Here is a 24,859-nt window from a genome sequence, read left to right as displayed (position 1 = left end):
ATCAGGGTACAGAGTTAGCAGTACGTATTAGTAAGATTAGTATAGCCATGCCACAGATGATACTATAGTCCATTATACACATCAGCAGGCAGGTTCATTTACAGCTATGGTCCCAGTGGATACCTCTAACCTATTGCCTGCTACTGCAAAGAGAATGAGGTAGGATTTTGCTGCCTTCTCTCTGCAAGCTGGAAGTCCTTCCTTTGGTGCAAAGGGTTCCCTCTTTACACTGCGCCTTCACCAACTTTTATTTGGGTTAGGCTTCAGTTTTATTTTTCTGGATTCTGCAGTATCATTTAGGATTTGATCCTGCAAATTACTGATCTCCCTCAGCTCCCTTTGCAGTCAGCAGGCACTTAGGATGTCCAGCATCTCACAGGACAGGGCTTTTTATGCACTTAGACCCCAGTTTCAAGACCTTAGTGGCAATCCACCCTATTACAGCCTTGGCAGCTTGAAAGCAGACTTTTTCCAACCTAAAGACAGCTATGGACAAATATATTTCAGGACGCATGAGTGAGATTCAGGAGATTAAATAAAAAACTAAAAATAATCTGAATGAATTTGAATTATGACGAGCAGAGTTTCTGTAATTAAAAAAAATAAAAATAGTCCCATAAATGTAAATTTTTCATAGCCACTGAAGACTCCAGTATTTCCCTGTATTATAGGATCCTACATACATGTAGTTAACAGCTGTTTTACCAGGCTAAACACTGCTGTAATTTTATTGAACAAAAATCAAAACCAAAAGGAAGATTGTTCTAAGTGTGTGATAAAAAATTGTAAGCGCATGGAATCTTTTGATCTAGCATTGTGTGGATTGAATATTTATAGCTTTTTTTCTCCTGGGATAGAAACTTGAAATCAATGTTATTCCAGTGAGAAGGATGGATATATACATGATCTAACTTTTTCTGTGTTCTCTATGGTGTGTTTCTCTGCTCGCCCTACTCTGCTGGTAGCCATGGGATCTCCCAAAGGAATCAATTTCACTGACATCACTGAAAACTCAGCTACAGTCACCTGGATGCTTCCAAAAACCCGAGTGGAAAGTTTCCGGATTCTCTATACCCCCAAAACTGGAGGTGAGAATGCAAGAATATAGAAAACACTGATGAGAGAGAAGTGAGCAAGTTGAAGTGATTGCATTATTCTGGTGTCTATTACTCAGCTGGCACATCTACATATGCATTTGATTTGTCCTAAGTTTATTCTGGTGCAAAATACTCTGGAGTAAATGCTTTTGGGCAGGTGTCTACACATGTAGGGATTAGGGAGGAGATTTGCTGCTCTTTGCACCAAGTTTCCTGCAGCCCTGCAATGGGCCCCTGCTGCCACCTAGGGGAGGTCAAGGCTCCCCCTGGGTGCTAGCCAAGGGGCTGGCAGGGAGCACTGGGCCAGGAAACAGCTGTCTCCTGGCCTCAAGTAGCTGCCTGCTAGGGCAGGGACAATGTTCCCCTGCCCCAGCAGCAGGGATCTCCTGGCCCTGGTTCCCCAATCAAGGGCAGGAGACTTGAAAAGAGCTTCAGGGGAGAGGCAGGTCTCAGCTCCCTAACCAGAAATGCCAGTGAGGCGTATAGCAGCTAACTTGCTGCTAGTTGCCCCACCGGCAGATTGGGGCAGGGGACTGGGACCTACCCCACCCCTGTAGCTCCATGCCTCAATCCCCTGCAAAGGTGGACAAGGAGCAGGATCCCCTGTACCTCCGCACCCCCCAGGGAGCTCCCAGCACCAGCTCTCTGTAGTAAGCACGTGTACGTGCAGACACACATGCTTACTTTGCAGCAAACTGTGCTAAATACACAGTTAAGCCTCTCATGTAGACACACCGAGTCTGTAGCTGTCTGGCCTCAGGTCACAGAGGTTCATTGTATTGTGCTAGCCAGTTGCTGGCCAGAAACTTAGGAGTGCACTGAAGTGATTTTGGTGAATAGGCTTACAGTATGTGGCAAGTTCTGCACACCATGGGTCAAATTTGACAAAGATCTCAGAACTGGACTCCCTTATGCTCATAACCCATATCTGAGACCAAATTCACCAAAAATCTCCTTTTCTGTTTAGGTTCCTAAACCAGTGTTCACAAGAGCTCATCACCCTGTGTGCTGAGTATCTTGAAAAATCTTCCTTTTAAAGATTAAGAGTAGTTTAACAAAATCACCCCAACTTAGCTGAAACTTAGTTGAATTTCTGCCAATGATACTTCATTTTACTGAACACAACGCAACTTAGTTTTAGCACTTAATTCACAGACAAGAACCTGTCATTTTAAAGTGACTTCCTAGATGAGCAGTGCACTTTAGCACAACTAAGGAATGTTTCAGGGTTAGCAAAAAGCATGCAGAAATGTACTAGAGGCAACAGAAATATGCTGGAAGTGCCAGTTGAACAAAAAGGAAGACAGGCCAGGATTTATGCCCTGACATAGCATACCATTTAAGCATGTGTATAACTTTACACACATTAAAGAGTCCCACTAAATTCAATAGGAATGCTTAGGAACATTAAATTATACATGTCTTGATGCGTCATACTAGACATTCACCAGAATTTGGGGGAAATAAACTTCCTGAATTGCTGTCTATTCAGGTAAAATTTCATGACTGGTAGCTGTGGGATCTCCCAAAGGAATCACTATATAGATGGGCCAACAATAAGCTTGATGTAGGTAGCTGGCCTTTCTCTATCTCCTTCCAGAAACAAAATAAGTCTGTAGTTACAACAAGGCTTTGATTTTCACCTATGTTTACCTGCACGTGCAAATATCTCCATCTGCAAATAGACAGCTGCCTAATTTCCACATGAAAATATACCATGTTACATGAACAGGGTAAGATTTTATTTTTCTTTACATTTATTTGACTACTAGGGATACATATTAATAACCCAGTCTCTTTGATTCATATTTGATTTATATTTATATTATCTTCATTTATCCTGAGATGCTAAATTTTCCCTGGTCTACACCCAGGCAATACCATTATGTTAGTAGTTTTAACTTCGAGGAAAATTCAGCTTCATAGGAAAAAGCCATTTTCATGCTGGAAAAGATCATATTTGATTGGAACACAGTAGGGCAAGCCTAAACACTAGTCGGGATGTCATCTCACCATTCGTTCACCATTTCATTTGATTTTAGGTACTGTTAATGTTGTGACAGTTGATGGAACCAAGACTAGGACCAAGTTGGTGAAACTGATCCCTGGTGTAGAATATGTTGTCAACATCACCTCTGTAAAAGGATTTGAAGAAAGTGAGCCTGTCTCTGGATCTCTGAAAACAGGTAATACCAAAGAGAAAGCAGACTCAACTTCAGCTTTTTTCAGGTAGTCATACAGATGGCTCAGAAATTAGAGATGAAAGGATACCTAAGATCACAGAAACTACAGAGTCTTGCATAGTATAACTGTTTCATAGATCACTAGGAGCTCAGAACGGCTGAGGGTTTCATGTACTCAACATGAGAGAGGAAGATGTACTTGATGTCCCCTTTCTGCTCTAATCAGAGCAACCAATGCAGGTTCTCAAAAGAGAGGCATGAAATGAAGGGAAATGCAGGGTCTCTACAAGGAAAAAAAACAAGAAAAAGACAGGGAAACAAGAAAAGAAAAGCAGAGTAAGCAATGAAAAAATTGCTGAGTGAATCAATAGGTCACCCTGGCTGTGGACAGGCATCATTTCTTATCCCAGACTTAGGAGTCTGAGTTTCCTCCAAGAAACTGCCTGAAATGGAGAATGTTGAGAGTAATGTCATCTCTGATAAAAGCCTCAAGATTGATGATGTCAAGACTGTATCTGAGAGCTTTTGGATTCGGAACATGAATATAACTAGTTATCAGAGTATGCCTCTTGGGATTTGTTTAATTCTCGCTCGCAATTACCTTGCTTTGCACCAGTGGCATTTGTTGACATTTTTCATAGCGTGACGTCTTTGCTATAGAGCCCAAGCATTCCAAAGGGGATCTGATCAACTAGATCAAGCAGCAGTTTGTGCAGAGTTTCGATTATGTGCCCAGCCCACCATGTATTGCATGTAACAAAGAGGCTTTTAATGTGTTTCTTTAATCCCCTCAATATTATCCTCCCCTTCAGCTCTGGACAGCCCATCTGGCCTAGTGGTGGTGAATATCACAGATTCTGAGGCCTTAGCAACCTGGCAGCCAGCAATTGCTGCTGTGGACAATTATGTCATCTCCTATATTTCTGAGAAGGGTAAGTGCAATCAGTGCGGGTTCTCTGTTGATAAGTCCACAGCCACTGAGAGACGATCCAGAATGGATTCAGTAACAGAAACCCAACAGGCTCAGGCATCAACTTTTATTTTTGCCCAGGGTGGCAGGGGGGAGGGTAAGATCATGGACGTGGAAAGTTTTCTGCATTTCAAATGACAACCTTCTTCCCAAGGGGCCTTTGGATCCCCATGTACTCAGCACCCATGCTAACGGAAGACAGGGGAGAGTTTTATTTTGAATTGTAAATGCACATTAGACTTCATAGATTTCACAGATTTTTAGGCTCAGAGCGGACCTTAGCAGATCATCAAGTCTGACCCCCTGCCCTGGGCAAGAAAGAGTGCTGGGGTCAGATGACCCCAGCTAGGTGCTTGTCTAGTCTCCTTTTAGAGACCTCCAAGGTAGAGGAGAGGACCACCTCCCTTGGAAGGCCATTCCAGATTTTGGCAACCCTTACTGTCAATAATTTTTTCCTAATGTCTAAACTAAATCTGTTCTCTGTCAGTTTATGGCCATTTTCCTAGGAACCCCAAGCAGCACCCTGCTGACCGAGTATCCCCTATTTCTTACTGCCCCCTCCCCCCCGCAATGAATCTGTAGACAACTACAAGATCCCCTCTCAGCCTCCTTTTGCAGAGGCTGAAGAGATTCAGGTCCCTCAATTTCTCCTCATAGGATCTAACCTGTAGACCCTTAACCATATGAGTAGCACTCCTCTGAAGTAGCCCTCCTCTGAACTCTCTCAAGGTTATCCACATCCCTCTTGTAGTGCAGTGCCCTGAACTGGATGCACTACTCCAACTGTGGTCTTAGCAATGCCGCATAGAGAGGAAGCATCACCTCCTTAGACCTGCTTGCGATGCACCTTCCAATGCATGAAAGAGTGCGGTTAGCTTTACTTATCACTTCATCACACTGACAACTCACATTCACTTTGGAGTCAACTATGACTCCGAGATCCCTTTCTGCTGCTGTGCTGCTTAGAAAGTCACCTCCTACCCTGTAGGTGTGTTGGTGATTCCTTCTCCCTAGATGTAGCACTTTGACTTATTTTAAAATATTCTCACTTTAGTTGTCAGTGCCTGTTCCAGATGACGAACAGTCAAGAAACTATGTCTGTGGTCACTTTGGAAAGAAACAGGCCCTCTTATTATCTTCATCATGTGCCTAAGGACGTGCAAATACTTTTGTACAGAAATGATCGGAGACCACAGCAATCCAAGTTTAGTCTTGGTGCAGGTCGATGCACTGATTCCAATGAGCTCAATACTTCTGCTTCTTTCAGCCTCATTCCCCAGACAGTGATAAATTAAACTGATCACAGGCGTTAAGGCTGTTTGAGAAGTACACATCATGCTGAAGGGTTGCATTGACTTTGAGTTGTCCATAAACAGTACAAGTTATCTCTTTCCATTTTGGTGCATTTTGCTGCTTAGAGCCAGAAGTGAAGCAGATGGTGTCTGGGAACACTGTGGAATATGACCTTAATGGCCTTCGACCTGCAACTGAGTATATACTGAGGATGCATGCAGTAAAGGATGCCCAGCAGAGTCCAACTCTATCTACCAAATTTACTACAGGTACTACACTGTCTTTCCCCCAGCTGTACAACCTCATGTAGTGCTGTAAAAGGCTATGTTTCTTAGGCTATCAGCAATCAAGCACTGTACTTGGTCCATTTTTTAACTAAAAAATCTAAAGCGAAATAGTATTTGTAGTCTGTTGTCTCATAGATCAGTCCAGCAGTAGTGTAAATTGTTCAGTTAACTAGCTTTTCAGATCACAGTTCTGCAACTGATTTCCCACAATCTAGTAAGTAGGGCACTAGAGTAGGATCCCACCACCCAATTTCTTCAGACCATTAGGATCTATATGTGTGGATACTATCACAGTAGTTTCTAAATTATGCCTCATTATGCTAATGAATTAAATTATCCATACACAAATCCCTCTGAGGTAAGGAAATATTTTCATTTCAGTTAAGAGATACTGAGGTACAAAAAAGTTAGTTTGCTTACTCGTGAAAGTTTATTGCAGAGTTGAGACCTGAATCCGTAGCTCATGAGTCCTAGTCATATTTTACACAATATAGACATCCTTCTTTAATGAGGCCTAACATTCTTCCTAATTAATCTTTTATTTTAATCCTGGAAGAAGCTGGGGAGTGGGAATTTGGCCAGGATTTCAATAACTCATTTCTTGCTATAAATATGGTTTTGTCGGAACCAAGTTTCTTTTCATGGGAAAATGTCCATTCTGAAGACTTAATTTCAGTTTTCCTATGTGAACTATTAAAAGGAATATTTTTGCTTTAAATTGACATTCCAATTAGAACTTTTAAACCAAAATGCCAAACTGAACTATCATTTTAAGCTGAAACAAAATACATTTCTTTTTTTTCTTTTTTCAAAAACTAGACACAGATTTTGATTATTTTTTGTTTGAAACATTTTGTTGGAAAAGTTTTGTTTTTTATACCTGACTAATACATTTCTGTGTATACATTTCTGTGCCTGCAGGATAGCTTCTATGATGTGTTTTTCTGGAGGCATGTCTACATGTGTGCATTTACTACACAGCAAGTGTAATTACTGTGCAGTATGGGTGCATGCCTGTACTGTGCAGTAAATATGGTGACTTATGCTGACTTGCGTGTAAATTTGATACCTGCATCATTAATGCCCAATTAGTTCCTGCAGTGACACACATGTAGACACCTTACTGTACAGTAACACTGTGTGTGGACTGTCCACACACAGCATTAATACACTTTAACGCCTGCACATGTAGGGCATTTTTACACACGCATTTTGCACATAATTGGCAAAATGCATGTCAGTGCTGAGAAAATGGCAGAAGCGCACTTCTGAATTAACATATTGGAGGTGTTTTAGTTCCAAAGCGCACCACTGCCATTTTCTGTGCTCTGACACTCATTTCACCACTTATACAACTGACCATGGAGCAGCACAGTTCACATCAGCTCACATGTGACTGAGCTTGCTCCCAAGCAACAAATCTCCAGCATATGGTGGGACAAAAAGGTATGTGTATACCTTAGATGCCAGTCTATTCCTGCTTACTGCACAGTAATTTACTGTGCAGTAAATTTAAGCTGGCATAAATGCACATGTAGACATGCCCTGGATCTGGCTGCAACTCAGCCACAGCTCTCTTTCAGGAGGCAGGGTGAAGTTGCACCTTATAAACTAACTAATTCAGAGATGCAGAAACTTTCATAAGCAACAGTTTCCTTCATCAGATGCTATTTATTTATTTAATATCCACTGAAGTGAGCTGCTGCTTATGACAGTTTATGGATCAATGGATTAGTTAAGTCTGTAATGTTCAACTCTGCCCTGCTTGCTGCTGGACTTCAGACTATCATGGCTAATTGCCTGCTTCTTGTCTCTTTCAGGGTTGGATGCTCCAAGAGATCTAAGTGCCATTGATGTTCAATCAGAAACAGCAGTATTGACATGGAGGCCTCCTCGTGCTTCTCTCACTGGCTATCTCCTAATCTATGAGTCTGCTGATGGCAAAGTCAAGGTACAGAACTTGGATCTAAACCAGGAAATCTGCCATTGGGATGTTGGCAGTAGACATGCTCAAAATGTGCCAGGGAATGGGACATAAGTGTGTGTCTCAAGTGCTAGGCCAAATAGAAATGGATTTAAATACAAGTTTAAGAGTCTTCCTGAATTGCAGATTGTAATGGTGACTTAGCTGCAGTCTAAACTGTGCTATGAATACCAGCACTCTGCAAAACAAAAGATAACACACAACTCTCTACTTTCTTCCATTCAAAGTCTATGGCATAGAAGTGTTAGGCCTTCATATTTCAAACTGATTAGTGATTTTGAGTGCCCTCTTGAGATTTGTTGAGGAGGTCTAATCTTGAAGGGGTGGCTGCTCAGCAATTTGTTTGAAAACCTGGTCCCTTCGAGTTATTTCACAGTGGCTAACCAAAATTGCTGGTCACGATTGAATATTTCAATCCATGCTGTCTAAAGACATACTCTAAAAGACTTTTACCATGATTTGTTGTTAAGCTACACAAGTTAAACATTGTAATATTAAACATTCATTTCTGGACAAATTCTCTCACACTTCTAATAGAAGTTAACAGGGGGAAAAGCTTTTGGGAGTAAAAATTTTGCAACAAATCACTTCAATGACTTTAAAAAGCATAAATGATTTAAATTTAAAAACTTAACACTTAAAATATGCACTCATTTCAGACTATAGGATTTCTAACTGGAGATTTCTCTCTCATTTATTCCCTCTACAGGAAGTCATCCTGGAACCTGAGAAAACTTCCTATGATTTGACTGAGCTGAGCCCATCCACTCAGTACACAGTAAAACTGAGGGCACTGAATAGATCCCTGAAGAGCAACATCATCCACACTATTTTCACGACAAGTAAGGTCCTTGATCTGTGGCACAGACTTGGTTACAAATGTTGTTTTTGTGTCTTTTTCACTGAAAAGTTCTGAAAATGTTCATCAAGTTAAGATCTGGAGGAAGCAAACACAACTCCCCCTGAATTCTGTTGACTCTACTTACAGGGCATGCCTACACATGAAATTAATGAACCTGAATAAACGCTGGTGCAGTTTGCACCAGAGTTTATTGCTCCTGGGCACCACATGTACATGTGCATCCGGGACTGCAGCATGTTGTACTAGGTTGGAGAAGCCCTGGCTGAGCGGGCCCAGGGGGTGAACCTGCAAGCCCAGGGTTGCATCAGACTAGCTCATTGTGCTGCAGAGTGGCTGGCTGGGGCATGAGGGGGCTCCAGTGAAGGGCTAGCCGGCAGATAGCCCCCTCCATGGAAATGCCCTCATGCCCCAGCCAGTCCTGTCAGTGTCTATATGTGAGTTGCAGCACACTAAATAACCCTGCCACAGGACAGTACTTGTGTTTACAAGTACTATCCCACGGAGGCATTAATAGGGTGGCTTAATAGGGCCACATGTACAGATGCTGAAACTTCACTGTGGAGCTAATTAGTCAGCTCTGCTGTAAACCTCTTGTGTAGACGCACCCACAGCGTGCTAAAACCCATGCTATCCAATCATAGCACAGAGGGCCAGAGAAAGTTGTGTTCCATGCTGGGCAACAATCCTTTTTCTAGCCCTTAACAGGAAGGATAAAATTCAGCTAATAAGCCCTGCCACACTTCATCTATATGGAGCATGAATGAGAATTCTGATGAAAAAAAAAAATCAGTTTTCTTGTATGAAGCATTAACAGGACATTTTTGTTACTCTTTCCACTCAACATGCACATTTATTTTTTCAAATAAAAAATGGTAAAACAAGCCAACTTTTAAAATGTAAACAAATCAAATATTTTTCGTCCTGAAGTCTTCACAGCGTAATTCCTCAACTAAGTTTCCTCTCTCCTTCCCACTGAAATCAGGTTTCTCCCTGCTACTCTTGGGTGCTCTTTCTGATTCTAGTCGCAAAGGCGATCTGAATGCTATAATGAACTGGGTCTGCAGGAGGTCACATAGAAATTGTCACAGCCAGTAGTCAGTTCTCTGAACAACATTTTTTCTTGGGGCAATGAAAATAAAATGGTGTTGCTTAGGATTTAAACTGCTATGAAATTCTGTTTGTCATTCTTTTCTCTCCTTGGGCTTCCAAATGCAGCAACATATTCAGATATTCATATTCTCCTTTTACTACATGTACTGACATTAGGTCAAGGGCTTATAAAAGGCACATAGTCGTGGTTCTGCTCACTGTGGCAAAGTAGGACTAACTCCAGTCAAGTTAATAGAGCTCTACCAACAATTGAGATCAGAACTGGATCCTTGTGTGTTTAAGTGATGTTTGCCAGTCTTGGTTACAACCAAGGATTGAATTCTAAAGGTAAAACATGAGTTTCCATAATTTCAGCTTAATTTTAAGCACCTGTATGAATTCTACTGGCTTCAGTGGGAAGTAAGCATGTAAGTACTGCCCTGCAAACATTTCTTCTCAACTGTATGTTTACATCTTAGAGGTGAAGTGGTGATGAGCTATCATTTTTTGTGGATGGGGCACAGGGTAGGGAACATGACCTATAGATGGCCTTGTTGCTAACAAAAAATGGAAACTCACCTATCTAGAACATCAAACACTCAATTAAACTTGTTGCAGATATTTTCATGGAGTATGCTATGATCAGTAGTATTTTCCATCACTTCATAGAGCCAGAGAAAATACCCAGTAACTAACGTATTTTGGATTCGTGGTTTTTTTATGGGTTTTTAAAAAGAAATTCTATTGCCTATAAATGTGCCAATTATCGTAAGTTATAGTCCAAAGCAAATGCAGGCTATTAAAGTTTTTGATATACCATGTTTTATAATATAGCTTGCATTCCATTTGTTATTGGAGAAGTACTGGGGGTTTTTTGTTTTGAGTTTAGCTTTTGCCTTCACTTCCAGACCTACCCCAATGTAGCAAATGATTATAGGTGCGCTTTTGCCCTGCAGGTATTTCAGATACAACTAAAGTCACTTACACATTGTGTTTATATAACAGATAGGTAGGTAGATAAATGCGTTAATTGCACTTTCAAAAACTGGAGAATCCTGGCTTTAAAAAGTGTGTCCCTAAGTTATTCATGAAACACAAATTATCAGTAGTTTTGTATATAGCTTTTATATCATGGATTTTCTAGTGATTAGGATAAGAACCTCTTATGGCTGTTTGTGCCCTTGGCTTGCTGCAAGACCTTGGGCAAGTTGTCTTAATTTGCTTACTTATAATAAATGTTTTCTCAAGAGCTCTTCTCTGCTTTCTTCCTTTGCTTGCAGGTGGACTTCTCTATCCTTTCCCTAAAGACTGTGCTCAAGCTCTACTGAATGGAGAAACTGCCTCTGGACTCTACACCATTTACCTGAATGGAGAGAAGTCTCAGCCACTGGAGGTGTACTGTGACATGGGCTCTGATGGAGGTGGATGGATTGTGAGTATATGGTGGGATGGACCATTATATTCATATTTCCTTGTTGTCTTCTGCTCAGTGCACCAAGCAGAGCTAAGCCTCATTGTATTACAGCATGTGTTAAAATCTGTCAGAAGTAAAACTATTTGCATGTTGGGATTGTAGGTGTTTCTGAGGCGCCATAATGGAAAAGAGGATTTCTACAGGAATTGGAGGACATACACTGCTGGCTTTGGTGATCCCAAGGATGAGTTCTGGATGGGTAAGCAAGGGTCAAGAGCTTTCTGAAAATAAGGAGTATGCCTGATTCACGGTTAAGGGTGTATGCTCACGATTCCATTGGCTAAACAACAATATTTTTTTCTCTACTGCCAAGAGGCTTATAGCAGCAATGATGCAATATGGAATAAAATGAGGGAAGAGAAGCCCAGAAAGGACCTCCAGGGTCATTAAGTCCAGTTCCCTGCTACTGGAGGCATTTATATCATATAATTGCATTCATAAATTTATCAGGCTTCATCTTACAATTAGAATTTTGCCCTCTCTACTCATATTGTAAGGCTATTCCAGAACCTTACTCCTCTGATAGGTGGAAGCCTGCTTCCAGTTTCTGGCCTAAATTTGTTCGTGGGCAGTGTACATGCATTTGTTTCTGTGCCCACATACTCTTTTCACTTAAATAGCTCTTTTCCCTTTCTGCTGTTTATGCTTTTGATGTGTTTATAGAGTATTAATATTACTTTTAGCTTTTATGACAGACCATGATGACTTAAGTTTTCAACAGAGACAATATAGTTGTTCTTTATTCCTCACTTCTTTACTTCAGGCCTGGAGAATCTCCACAAAATCACCTCTCAGGGCCAGTATGAACTGCGTGTGGATCTGCGAGACAAGGGCGAGACAGCTTTTGCTATCTATGACAAGTTTAGCGTTGGAGACTCCAAGACCCGATATCGGCTAAAAGTGGATGGATATACTGGCACAGCAGGTGGGCTGAAACATGGATATTTTTTCCAAATCAAAATGAGCTTTGTATTTCCTCAGATAGTCCCTGGGTGACAATTTCCTTCCAGTTCTCTCAGAACAACAAATTCTATGTCAATGATGGAGATCATTGTTATCAAAGGGAAGAGTTGTGTTAGGGATATGAAAATTTGACTGTATCACTTTCTTTTATGATTCTATTTTAAATACTCCATTCATTTATATACCCATTTTTATAGCATGCTTAGGACAGAATGTAAATGAACATATTAAACAGACATATATCTCATTTTGGTAATGTTTGGCTGTCATTTATAAAGCTTAAAACAACCTGTCATGCTACCATCTGTTAAGAATATATTACCAATTCTTGTTATAATATGCTTTACAATATTGTTAAAGACTTCAACCATCTCTTGCAATCATATCAGGGTAAAACATGTGGTTCCTGGCCAGTTCACATGAACACCTAAGAGAATTGACAGACATAACCTTATGGATATCGAATAGTAACGATACAAACTGTTGCAATGCAAGGGTTCCATCTGCATCACTTTGTAGGAGTTACAAGTGTAGTAAACTTATTCCAACTTTAATTACTTCATTCAGGGTGAAAATAAGGAGCTAAAAGGTATGTTTTCCCATAACCTGACACTGTTCCCTCTTTTTCCTGCATAGGTGACTCCATGAGCTATCACAATGGACGGGCCTTCTCTACCTATGACAAGGACAATGACTCTGCCATCACTAATTGCGCTTTGTCATACAAGGGTGCTTTCTGGTACAAGAACTGCCACCGGGTCAATCTGATGGGCAGATATGGTGACAACAGTCACAGTCAGGTGAGTTTGCCATTTGAAAGCAATCCAAGATAAGTAGTCTAGGAGGCATCAGACTGTTGGCAAATCAGCCCATCACATCCTTCCTCCATTCTGTAATCCAAATTCTTTCATCGGCCACTATGCAAGACCTAATAATCCAGAAAAAAACCCAAATAATTAAAACTGAATGACTCACAGCGGGGATATTATCAACTAACATTCACAAAATGAAAATTGCAATTCGATCCAAAAAACTCCATACCTTCTTCTTTTTTTTTTTTTAAGTCACTTTTCTGTGGGAGTTCACATGAATGTTTATATGGGAGAGAGCTTTTATCCATTCAAGAATGGATTCTACTGCCCTCCCTCTGCCCCTTCCCCAAAGAAAGAGCCTGATGTGGAATAACACATAAGAAGAAATAGTAGAAGTCATGAAAGAGCTCACGTGACACTGCTTGAACTGTCAGGCTGCTATAGTGGCAAAACTCCTCTGTAAAGCCCATGATAGTGATTGCTTTGAAAACAGATGCTAAATATTACTACTTTACCAACATGGTGTCATGCCACACGTGTGTTTTTGCAGGGTGTTAACTGGTTCCATTGGAAGGGCCATGAATATTCCATCGAGTTTGCAGAAATGAAGTTGAGACCCTCCAGCTTCCAGAACCTAGGAAGACGAAAGCGAACATAAAACCCAGGCATGGTGGAGAGGTCGGGGGAGGGATTGGGAGGGTCTTCCTGGAATAATTGGTGGGAGGGTGCAAGGGGCTGGTAATTTTACCAAAGCATCAGTTGCCCCTTGGCCTAACTGGGGCTCTTTTTATGGTCTAAGTGACAAGCCTTATGCAACCACAGATTCTTCAGCAGAGCAGCTCTAGCTATTCATGATTAATGTCCTTCACACCAAAGACAACAATTCAAGGGTTCTGTGTTGTTTCTGTTTTTTTTCCTCAGAGAGCTTCTGTGATGAGAGTCTTCCATCATCTAAATGTCTCTAGGATGACTCGGGGAAGGGGCAGGGGAACAGGTTGTACATTGATAGTTTGTTATAGAGCCAGCCATATTTTACACACAAAAGTTTGTATGTTCAATTATCATTATTATTATTAGTTATAATGGAATACTTTTGGTCATTGGAAAACTTTTTTTTTCTATATACCATGTACCACAGAAAAAGATAGGGGAAGCACTATGATTTCAATAGTAAACATAAAATTAATATTATTAATATAATGACAAAGTAATAATAATAATGATAATAATAATAAGCTAAGCTTGTCATCTTCTTTTGAGGGAACCATGCTTTCCAAAACACAGCAGGACAGTGTCTGATTGTAAATTTAAAAAAATAAAAAATAAAAGCACAATTACTTTTAAATGCATTTTTACATTTTTCTTCATGCATCAAGTTTACGCTCCTCCAGGGTATTTTTTATTAGGTAGGGGAATAAAAAAGGCTGAGAATGATCAGAACATTAAACTTACTCTGAAAATACAGTTCCTTTTGTCAGTATTTGGTTGTAAGTATTTTGGTGGATTTGTTACAATGAAGTTTCATGTTGGTTTTTAGCAGGTGTTCTTTTTTCTTTCCTACCAGGAAGCACATTAAATATGCTTTTTCTAAGTATTACTGACCAACTCTTGCTTCTAACTAGGTGGGAATCACTAACAAAATAAAAAAAGAAAAATGAAAAACGAAAACGAAAACGAAACGAAAACAAAAAAAAGTTGAGATTAGCTACCAGATGGTAACTCTGAACACCTATGTAAATAAAGGGCTCGTTTTTTATATGAATGAAGCCTTTGTGTAGTTCCTCTGTACTATACTCTTTGATTAAAGACAATAAAAGAAATTTTGTTTTAAACTGCGGTCTCTCTTCCCTGCCTTACTCTGACTAGGCTTCTCAGTCATGTGTTTGTACTACTTTTGCTGCCATCTCTGCAACATGGCTTGGAGAGAAGATGGTTGTTCTCTGAGAGCAGAAATGAGTGGAGCTGTTATCGAAATAAACAGCGGCCCCATGCTGTTGATCAAGGTTGCTGAGGAAGATATGCCTTGTTAGGATATTAACAGGAAAAAAAAGCCTAAAATTGAAAATTTATCTACAGGATTTCTGTTTATTACTACCAGAAATTGTGACATTCGTATGCAAGCTAGAAGGTAAATCATGAATAAGTTAAAAATACATATGTGCTTAGAAACTGGTATAAACTGTCTGCTTCGACTCTTCCTGAAGGCCCTGTTAACAAGATTTCCCTCCACACATTTCACACAATGGTTTCTAGGGCTGTGTGAATTTTCGATGGGTGTTTCGTTTCAAAACTGTTTCGACGCATTTCGAGCTCAAAACAGCAAAATTGATATGAAACAGGCTTTGAAACAAAGCAAGGGCATGCAAAACCCATTATAGCCTATGGACGAAACGTCGAAACGCATCAAAACAGCCTTGAAACGGTGAAACAGTTTTGACTAAATGCAATGCAACCAGGCTTTGAAACAGCAAAATGAAACACACTGACCCTTTGAAACGGAAGTCGAAACGATATGGTGCTGTTTCGCACAGCCCTATTTTCCCAACTTGAGTCTTTGAAAGAGCTCAAACCCAACATTTCCCTAATTTGCTGCCTGGAGCCATTGGCTGAGTATATGAGCACAGGTGTGCAAAATCTACACATCCAGTCGAGTGAGCGTAATAAGGAGATTGTTCCAAACCACTGGAAGAGATATGACAGAGCCCTGGTCGATCACAGCAATTATAATAATGAAGCTTTGTTCCCTACTTCAGCAGGACTCTACTGGGGAAGCAAAAAAATTGCAAACCTTAATTCTTGCATTGCTGAGCTTTGCTCTGTTGAGAATCATTGTGTCTTGTCCAGATCCCTAATCTGGATTTTAAAACAAGTAAAGAAGAGTCTGTCCCTGAGAAACTACATCCCAGATTTGACTTTGATACCACGGCAGGTTAGTACAGAACTTTGTAGCCGTGTCCGCACAAGCATGGATGTTTGTTTCTCCAGCAACAAGAAGCAGCGATGGTCCTGGGGGCTTCCTGGGGTTGCAGCAGCAGCGATCCTGCTATTTGGAGCTTGGCCAGCAGCCGGAGCATGACTCCAACTAGTCAGGCTCCAGTTTTGGGGGGCATGCGCTGCTCCACTTTTTTTTTTTTTTTGCATTTCTTTTTGGCCCCAGGATCTCCGGGCATGAATCCCCACCTCCTCCTCCCCCCGCTACCTTCCAGCACAGAGAACAGCTGAATGTGCGGTATGTGGCACTGCAGATGTATCTGCAGCACCACAACGCATAACCACACTCATCTGGACGCAACCTATGAGTGTAGGCACTGCTGTAACACTCACAATAATGCACCTGACTGCCAGATCCCAGTGACTAGATTATAGAAGCAATCAATAAAGGGAAATCCTACAAGAACTGCAAAAATATGATTTATGAACGTCCTGTATGGCAGTCATATACCAATTACAAGTTACTTATGACAAAAAAATATTAGAACCACAAAGCTAGAGAGTAAATAAGAGTAGTAAGGAAGACCTAAAGTCTGGTAATAGTAAGGGTCTGTGCAATAGAAATGGCTATGGGCTTTTAGCTAATAACAACCCATTTCGAGAGAGTGTTTTATTAATATTTTCCTCTATTCCAGTGTCTCTTGGCAGCCCAAATTCTCTCACACTCTGATTTGCCCAACTTCAGTCAGTATTTATTTCTCTCTCTTTATACCAGTAGATGGCACACCAATTCTGTTCTGCTTTGCATCTGAGCACTCTCTAATCAGGCTTGAATGCATCTGTCAGCAATTTCTGAAATATTTCCTTTCTTTGCCATCAGATACTTACCTGGTCATGCCTGATGTCCAAAATTCAGAGCATCTTAAGTTCCTTTTCACTGGAAATACCAGTGGGGAAACTGAAGTAATGTATATAAATGTACAGCAGTAATATTCCTGATGACTTTATTGTAGGTTGGCCTCTCTTAGTTTAAGGAACACGGGTTTTTGCAGGAAAGAGAAGGAAGTTTACACACTTCCTTGGTGGAACGTGGGAATCACGTCTTCTGAGAAGTGCAGTTCCACTCATTTCTAAACCAAACTACTAATCTATGTGATTTTGATTTTTGGTACCCATTCTTGACAGTTCTCGGCATCTTGACAGTTCTCAAGTACTATTATAAAACTCTGGGATTAAAATGGAAGGTGCTAGCCTGGGTTCATCCTTTTAATTACCAGGCCTCATTAATATTTGTCAAAACACAGAAACTTCCAAACAGTAAGCATCCTAAATGAACAATGGAGCAGTCATCTTTGTTTGAAAGCCAAAAAAACAAAAATGCATATGTCACTATAAGATCATATAGCACAGGTGTCAAAATTGTGTGGCACCCCTGGGTTGAAGCTGGACTACTGGGCTCCTTGCAGGCCAGATCTGGATCTACCTCCGGCAGGGGGGGTGAGCAGCAGTGGGGGCATGTGGCAGTGTCTCAGTGCAAGGTGGCATGGTGATTAATACAGCTGTCACTCATCCCCCTGCCCTTGAAATGCAGCTGCACAAAGTTATGCATCCCAGATTCTGGCAGCAGCTTGCACCTCCCTTCCAGGAGCCCCATTTCTTTTACAATTCTGGTCTATAGGGTATTCCCTGTCTCTCTCTCCCTCCTTTACCTAATTAAAATGTGACAGTAATTTTCCTATGAGAATACTCTCAATTATGAAAATACCTGTTTTGAAATTCATTTCAAGCTTGCCAAGATTATGTCAAAGGGCTTTCAACTTGTTCTCTCAGATAAGAAAGCAGAAAACAGTTTGACATTATGGGCAACATTTTTGGAAGCATCTAAGGCAGTAATTCTCAAGAAGGATGTCAAGGCGGCATCCTAGGGTTTCTGAGATCCTGTCAAGGGTATTGTTGGATGCCAAATAAAGTTAGCACTGTCAGGTGTACAAACACGACTCTTCCCTCTTCCAAAGCAGCGAAGGCTTCCTGCACCTCTCTCAAGCAAGAGTCCCCACTCAAACTCTCCTAGGGTTGCTTGCCCCTAGAGTCACTCAGGCTCTAGCCAGCTTAGTCCATATGCCTAGGTTATCCACCCCTGCACCCTTCATTCACACTGCTATCAAGGTAGAGAGGAGAAAACATGTCAACACATGGGGTAATAATAGATTTGTTGATGTTTTCAGGCACACGGTGGTTGCTCAGTCAGAGAGAGATGCTCTGAGGTAGCAGGCTAGCCACAACTGTTAGTCTACACTGGCTCACTTCCCCGATTTCAGACTGCATATGGCTGGTCTAGCCAGGTCTCTCTCTCTCTCTCACTGATTATTCTTAGGCAATGGCGTAATTATGATGGCAACCAGCCAACGGTGTTACTTAGGGAGGTGAAAAAATGTGGCTGCTACTGGCAATCATGCAATTGCAATTACAATCACAACACAACTAGAAGTCACCACCGTCCCCGTGCTCCAGGGGCCTGGCTGTAACCCTGCACTGCTGCTCTCGGGCTAGGAAGAGCGGTCTCATCTTGTGATAAAGCACTGTCTCATGTTCAAGTGAGAAACTGAGGAAAAGGAAGACAGAATGGGAAGAAGAGAGTTAGGAGTTGGGGAGGGGGGCAGAGCAAAGTCTACAAGAAAAGGAAAAGGAAAGATAAAGCAGGAGCTTGCTAGTTCAATGATCACCACGAACCAGCAAAGTCTCTTCACCAGTAGCTTGGTCAGTCTAAATGCGCTGGTGGCTAAGGCTTACCAACAAAAGATATGGGCTCTGAAGAGCCACAAAGCTGGCTTTTCCCAAGGAAGCCATTTTTGTTTGAAATTCCCACAGACTTTCTTTAAAAGCTTCCAAAAGTGTGAAGTGCTGAATAGATCATTCACCAGTTAGGCCTAACTTTCAATACACCAAATTTTGATGAATTCATTCCTGGTCCTATAGTCCTCTTATATATTGGCTATGATCTCAACACAGTCCAGGTGCTATCTGCAAACCTTTCTTTGACATGCCCTTTCTATTCATAGTCATTGTTACATGCCACTGAATCGTATGATATAATTGAATACTTCTCACTACTGAGTTCTGACTTAGGATAAACCACAATCATTATGGCAGTGCCTCCTCCAGATGTACTTTAACAGAAAAGAGTGAGCCCTTGGGTGCCCACCTGCAGGAGGGGCTTCTGGGCTGTGGATTTTGAACAGTTAGAAATACCTCCCTGCCATCCCGATGGGCAGGATTTAACATTCACTTCTGTCTTCAGTATTTCCCTGTTGGATACCTATTGGTAGCTTCTTTCTTTGCATGCTGGTTACTTGCCATACCTGCCTGAGGCATTTAATGTTTCATTATAGGAAGCTTAGACACCTAATACAGTGTTATGGATAGCACTCTGGTGAAATGACTAAAACCTAGACATGGCGGTGCCTAACATTTAGACACATAAGTCCTTTATTGGATGTGGCTGTAAGAAATTTGCCCTAAACCACAACACAGTGTTTGTAGCAGATGCAGGACTGGATCCCAAGTCTCAACTGACTGTCTTAACTACACAAACGTACTTCCTGTAACCAAACCACCGGCCACTTCTAATGCTGTCTTCATAGTATGAGACATTAAATTGATCTGAAGTGCATTTTTTATAAAGAAAGTGGGTGGGGCACTAAATAGAGAACCAAGGAGCTAATATGCATGAAGTGAACCAAATAAAGGTGAACTCTCTGCTCTTATTCAGACTTAGAGGGTGCATCTACACGTGAAATTAGTTTAATGGAATAAGCTCTGGTGCAGCTCACACTGGAGTGTATTGCTCCCAGGCACAGCGTTTACATGTATGCCCAGAACCACAGCACATTGAGCCGGGGTGGAGCAGCCATGGCTGGAGGGGGGCCAGCCGGGGGCTGCTCCCACCTGGCTCAATGTGCTATGGAGGGGCTGGCTGGGGCATAACGGTGCTTCAGTGTGGGGCTAGCGGGAAAAAAATAACTCCCCTTTAGGATAGCACTTGTGTCAGGCACTACAAACCTATGGTGGAGTTAATTAGTTTACTCCAGCTAACAATTCCATACACGTAGATGGCGACACTTTATTGCAGAGCTAATTAGGCAACTCCACAGTAAGCATCTTGTGCAAATGCCCCCAGAAGTAACTTTTACTGATACATTAAGGAGGAAAAAATATATGTCAGGATGGTACTATTTGGAGCACTAGACGGGAAGAGAAGGAAACCCTTCCACAAGTCTGCATGCAATTAAAAACAAAACAATAAATGTATGCTGATCCCAATCTCTTCAGCAGCTCCAGAGCTGCTGGTGGGGATGTCCCCAGTTTGGGGCTCTACCTCAAACACTTGCTGATTTCTTTGAAAATGTCTGATCAGAAACATTTTTATCCTCCTGCCTTTGTTCATACAGGTTCCCTTTGGGGATTTCCCTATCTGCCTCCTCAGGTAAAGAAATCTCAGCTTTTATTGCCAGAGAAGTTGTATGGGCAAAACACAGTACATCCTGATCAACACACTGGGAAAAGGGCACTGAAAAAAAGTGCAAGCAGATATCATCAGTGTCGCTGCACAGACAGGCTTCATTCTTGGAAAGGCTGCCAGCCTCACCGTAAACAAAACGCCGCTTATAATCAGATGTTTAATCAAGATAAGAATGCAATTTCTAAGCAGTGGTGAAGGGGAAGATGCTTTGAATAAGAGGTGGGGATGATTCTCAGAAAAAAGGACTTACAGCAACAACAAGTATGGTTTTCTGGGTCATTCTCTTCCTTCAGAGCCCATCTGTGAAAGCAACCCCAGAGCAGCAGCTTTATTGATCTGCACTGTAAGGAATCTGCCACCTAAGAAAACTCCTATGGGCTTCTTCATTAAAGTTGAAGCCTCCCATTTTTCTCCTGACATATGAATCAGTCCTTCTAAAGTTACATTTTGATATACAACATATGTGAAAGCAGCTGTAAAACACCAGTGCTTAATCACCTCTAGCCCTCATAGCTCCATTATATTATGTAGGATGTCAACCAAAAGACAGGAAGAGGGCAGTTTAAAAAAAGAAAAGGTTGTAGCAGTCTAACTGTGCAAAATATCCTACTTCCTAACACAATAAAATCTCCAACTCTCTTTGTCTCCTATGATTCACCCCCACCCCTCAAGCCCACAATACTTTGTGCAAATGTGCACAGAAACATGTACAAAACTACTACTGTGCCGTCACTTTTGTAGTGTCGAGCCCTTGTGGTTCCACTGAGGTTTCCACTGAGACGTGCCCTCCCTCTCTTTGCAGCAACCAGTGTGGATTTGTTTGTAATAAAAAAGCTGTCGCAAGGACCTTTTTGTAATTTCAGGTTTGGCCAAGATTTTCCAAAGCTGCCTAGAAGTTTTGAGTTAATGGATTTCATTCATTTCAGTGTGAGATTGGTAGCCAAGCTCAAGCTCTTGATGGCATCAGCACCGATAATGATGATTTTACAATTTTCAACCCCATTGTGATGGGTTTTTTCCTCACAGGATGGAGCATCTCACGTTACAGTGGTGCCCTGATGGCACTGCGAGGGTATATTTGTCAAAAGGATGGTGGGTACAAAATAGCAGCTTTGCCATGGTATACCCACAACAGATTTCAAATTACCCTGTCACTTTTCCAACAGGCTCACTACAGTTCCCATAAGAAGCTGGATCCCACCAACTAATCTTTTGGTCCAGGAGTAGCACTACTGAAGTCAATGAACTCTTTTTTTGAAGGGTAAAGTTAGTAATCCAGGTGTCATCAGGTATTCAAAGTCAGTAATGCTGGCAGAATCTGGCATGCTATAGCCTATTTTCTAAGAAGCATTTTCTTTTTCACAAGGACAATAGCAGATTCAGAGCTACTTGTACTTGGGTTGGCATTTGGAGCAACTCATGTCTCACAAACCTGTCTGTCATATGCTTTCATGACCACATCAAAGCTGTTTCACTCTGGGTCAGGTCTCTTACCGAAACCACCAAGGATGCAGCAGCTGATGATGAAGTTCAATGGTCTGATGACGACTTTACTTACCAAAATTACTTTTTCACCTCTTTGTCAGGTACTTTCCTCAGAAGAAATCATTCAGCTTCCTGCTCTTTTACTGTAAATTAAGCAGTAAAGAAAGACAGAAGAAACTTGTGGATCGTTTCAGTGCAGGTTATACCTTTCACTGCTCCATTTCTGACTCAGATCACCTATGATGCACCCTTCTCCATTATTTCTTATCATTTAGAAAGGACTGAACTAACCTGGGACTTGATTCAAACTATTTTAAAGACTGAACATATGCAGCTTCCCTTTCCCTATCTTCCTTTTATTTTTGTTTTCTCACCCCTCTTCTCATTCTGGATCTCAACAGGGAAGAGTTGAAATAGCAGACAGACTTTTTCTGGTAGATTTCTTGCTTAGGTGAAAGGAAAAAGGTACTAGTAATTTCACTAGAAAGGGAAGCTAGTCAGAGATAGGTTTTATTTTAGCAGAAGATTTTAGCTTTTTCATGAGATAAACTGAAAATAAATAGCTTTCAGGGACTATTCGGCTGTCCAATAAAAGTGATGATTTGGCATGGAAAGCAGGCGCTTCCTTGCAACAAAAAAAGGTGGGGAGGGGGAACAAATCATTTCCCTTGGAAAACATTTTTTTAATGGAAAATTTTCAACAAACCTTATAAGAAAATATTTTTGGGACAGTTCCAGCACATGTTAGCAGATCCAGGAGGATTATCCAGTTGGAATAAACTGAAGCTAAGAAGTCATACTTTGACTATATATGTAAATCAAGCTATTTGAATTTCACCCAGGAAATTGGTCTGTATAATTGAGGCCAAATCAGACTCCTATATAAGAGCACCCCCTCTTTGGAATAGCAGACTCCATATCTAAGGCCCAAATGTCATGATGACTATAATTTATTTAGTTTAGTTTATTTAGCTAAGACGTATCACAGAATAACTGAATAATGAATAATGAGATCAGTACATTGGTAACTATCAAACTAAGTGAAAAGACAGTAGTATGGACCAACACTCAGATCTCAGTACCCTCAAACACTATCAGCTCCCTTGAATTAACAGCTAGGTCTGAACTGAAACACCATGTCTATTACTTCCAGTTGTGTGCAATCAAAATTGCCAACTGTGTCCATTTGGGGGCAGAATAAAAGCAACCATGAGCTTGACTGAAACACTGTCTTTGGCTAGAGACAAGTATTGACCCAGTTCTACTGCTATAACATAGCAGGACTGCTTTTTCTTTAGTTGACTGGAAAGACAACCTTTTGTACAGATCTTAATGTTCACATATACAAGCTAACTGACACTCTCTGTATGTGTCCTATAGTTGCATCACTTAGGTTCTGTATTCTCATCATCAGAAGAAAGGCAGGAGTAGGGTCAGGTCAATGTTCAAAAAGGAAACTCCCTGGTAAAACCCAGCTGGTGAAGGATGTGGTGGCGGTGGTTCAGTAATTAGCATTCTCCCTCTTCATTTCCAAAGAAATCCCCCAGCAAGTTGCTAGAAGGCGCTGTACTCCTGTAGTTGTTCCCTTCTATGACAGAACGAACCTACAGTCCCAACCGTTTGTGTTTGTAAAGTTTCCATGGCAGTGTCTACAAGAGTTCAGCCTGGCCACTTTCCAGCTTGTGTAATTACATCCTGCTTTCTGCCAAACTCATTTCCTCTAGCAGTTTGAATTATATGCAATGCCTTAAACTTACATGTAGCATTACTGAGAGTTGTTAAATAGTAACTCTTCCAGATGCATCCCAGAGACAAGCTTCAGTGCCTGATGGAGTGATTCTTGTATGCAGATACGTATGTATGCGCATATTCTGATATGTACTTCTATATATATCTACTCTTTGTGTATGGGCACAGGCATGCATGCAAAAAACATTTCACCAGGCATTGAAGTATGTGTAGATATATAGATAGATATATGTGCACATGTATTTTCCACATAAGCATTGCAGGATTGAGGTGTACTCACAGGACAATTGGGATCATAGCTAAGATAAGGGTCTCAATGCTTCTGCAAGACAGGATAGTTCATGGTGCTATTGCCCAACTTAGGACTTTTACTGATGCTCCTAAAGAAGGAGACATCCACTCTTCTTTGTTAATTGCTGCCAATTGTACTATGCAGGCATACAGAATAACTGTCCCTGAACAAGCCGGTACCATGATTTGTGGCTAAAGGGAACTCCAGGATCCCTCCATCTACCAACCAAAGAAGCATTAGCACCATGTTTTACTCTGTTCCTGTGTAAAGATACTGTATCAAAAGCTTTCCTTACCTTCCTCTAACATTTTTAGTAGGCCGATCCAACATGCAAAGTGGTTAAGATACACTTCGGATTTGAATTCGGCCAGTTCGGGGGACAGTGATTCGATTTGGTGATTTTAATCGCTGTCCCAAATGAATTCAGCTGAACCTGATTTGGAGATTCAGCCGCCACTGAACTGGCCACATCTCTGAATCAAACACACCCCATCTCCCAGCTCCAAATCAAACCAACACCTAAAACTTCGCACAGCCCTAATGTTTAGCATAGGCTACAGCATTTGGTATCATACTACTGAGCAGTGACAATGGGGGTGACAAAGTGCTGTGGATGGACTGAAGGAACATATACACTAGTTAAATGGGGGGGAGGGGAAGGAGGTTGATATAGTCCCTTCATCACTGCTCCAAATTATTGCCAGATTGATCACTCATTTCTTCCAGTTTATTTTCCTTAAAGTTTTATTACAGACAAAGAAAAGTTAGAATTAACTCAGGAACTTGCCCTACATTTAAGATTTCCTTCTTTTCCTGCCATAGAAGTTAATGGAGGACAAATCAAAAGCAGCAAGCAGGTAAGATGTCCT

The 24,859-nt window shown here is 41.2% G+C and overlaps 1 protein-coding gene across 8 annotated transcripts in view; it reads left to right on the top strand.

Annotated features, from left to right (window-relative positions):
* Positions 1 to 14,669, top strand: part of TNC (tenascin C) — a 90,861-nt gene extending 76,192 nt beyond the window's left edge. For all 8 annotated transcript variants that reach the window (XM_019540641.1, XM_019540635.1, XM_019540634.1 and 5 more), the window contains 10 exons: positions 3,140 to 3,283; positions 4,093 to 4,212; positions 5,669 to 5,812; positions 7,651 to 7,781; positions 8,524 to 8,656; positions 11,046 to 11,197; positions 11,342 to 11,438; positions 12,003 to 12,164; positions 12,839 to 13,002; positions 13,565 to 14,669. In XM_019540641.1, the coding sequence (XP_019396186.1) occupies positions 3,140 to 3,283; positions 4,093 to 4,212; positions 5,669 to 5,812; positions 7,651 to 7,781; positions 8,524 to 8,656; positions 11,046 to 11,197; positions 11,342 to 11,438; positions 12,003 to 12,164; positions 12,839 to 13,002; positions 13,565 to 13,672 (1,355 nt within the window). In that variant the 3' untranslated portion in view covers positions 13,673 to 14,669. The remainder of the gene's footprint in view (positions 1 to 3,139; positions 3,284 to 4,092; positions 4,213 to 5,668; positions 5,813 to 7,650; positions 7,782 to 8,523; positions 8,657 to 11,045; positions 11,198 to 11,341; positions 11,439 to 12,002; positions 12,165 to 12,838; positions 13,003 to 13,564) is intronic.
* The last annotated feature ends 10,190 nt before the right edge of the window (positions 14,670 to 24,859 follow it).

The sequence above is a fragment of the Crocodylus porosus genome, unplaced genomic scaffold (genome assembly GCF_001723895.1).
Source record: "Crocodylus porosus isolate Cpor-Errol unplaced genomic scaffold, CroPor_comp1, whole genome shotgun sequence".
In the NCBI taxonomy this organism is placed as follows: Eukaryota; Metazoa; Chordata; order Crocodylia; family Crocodylidae; genus Crocodylus; species Crocodylus porosus.
This window is presented reverse-complemented; position numbering and strand designations above follow the sequence as displayed.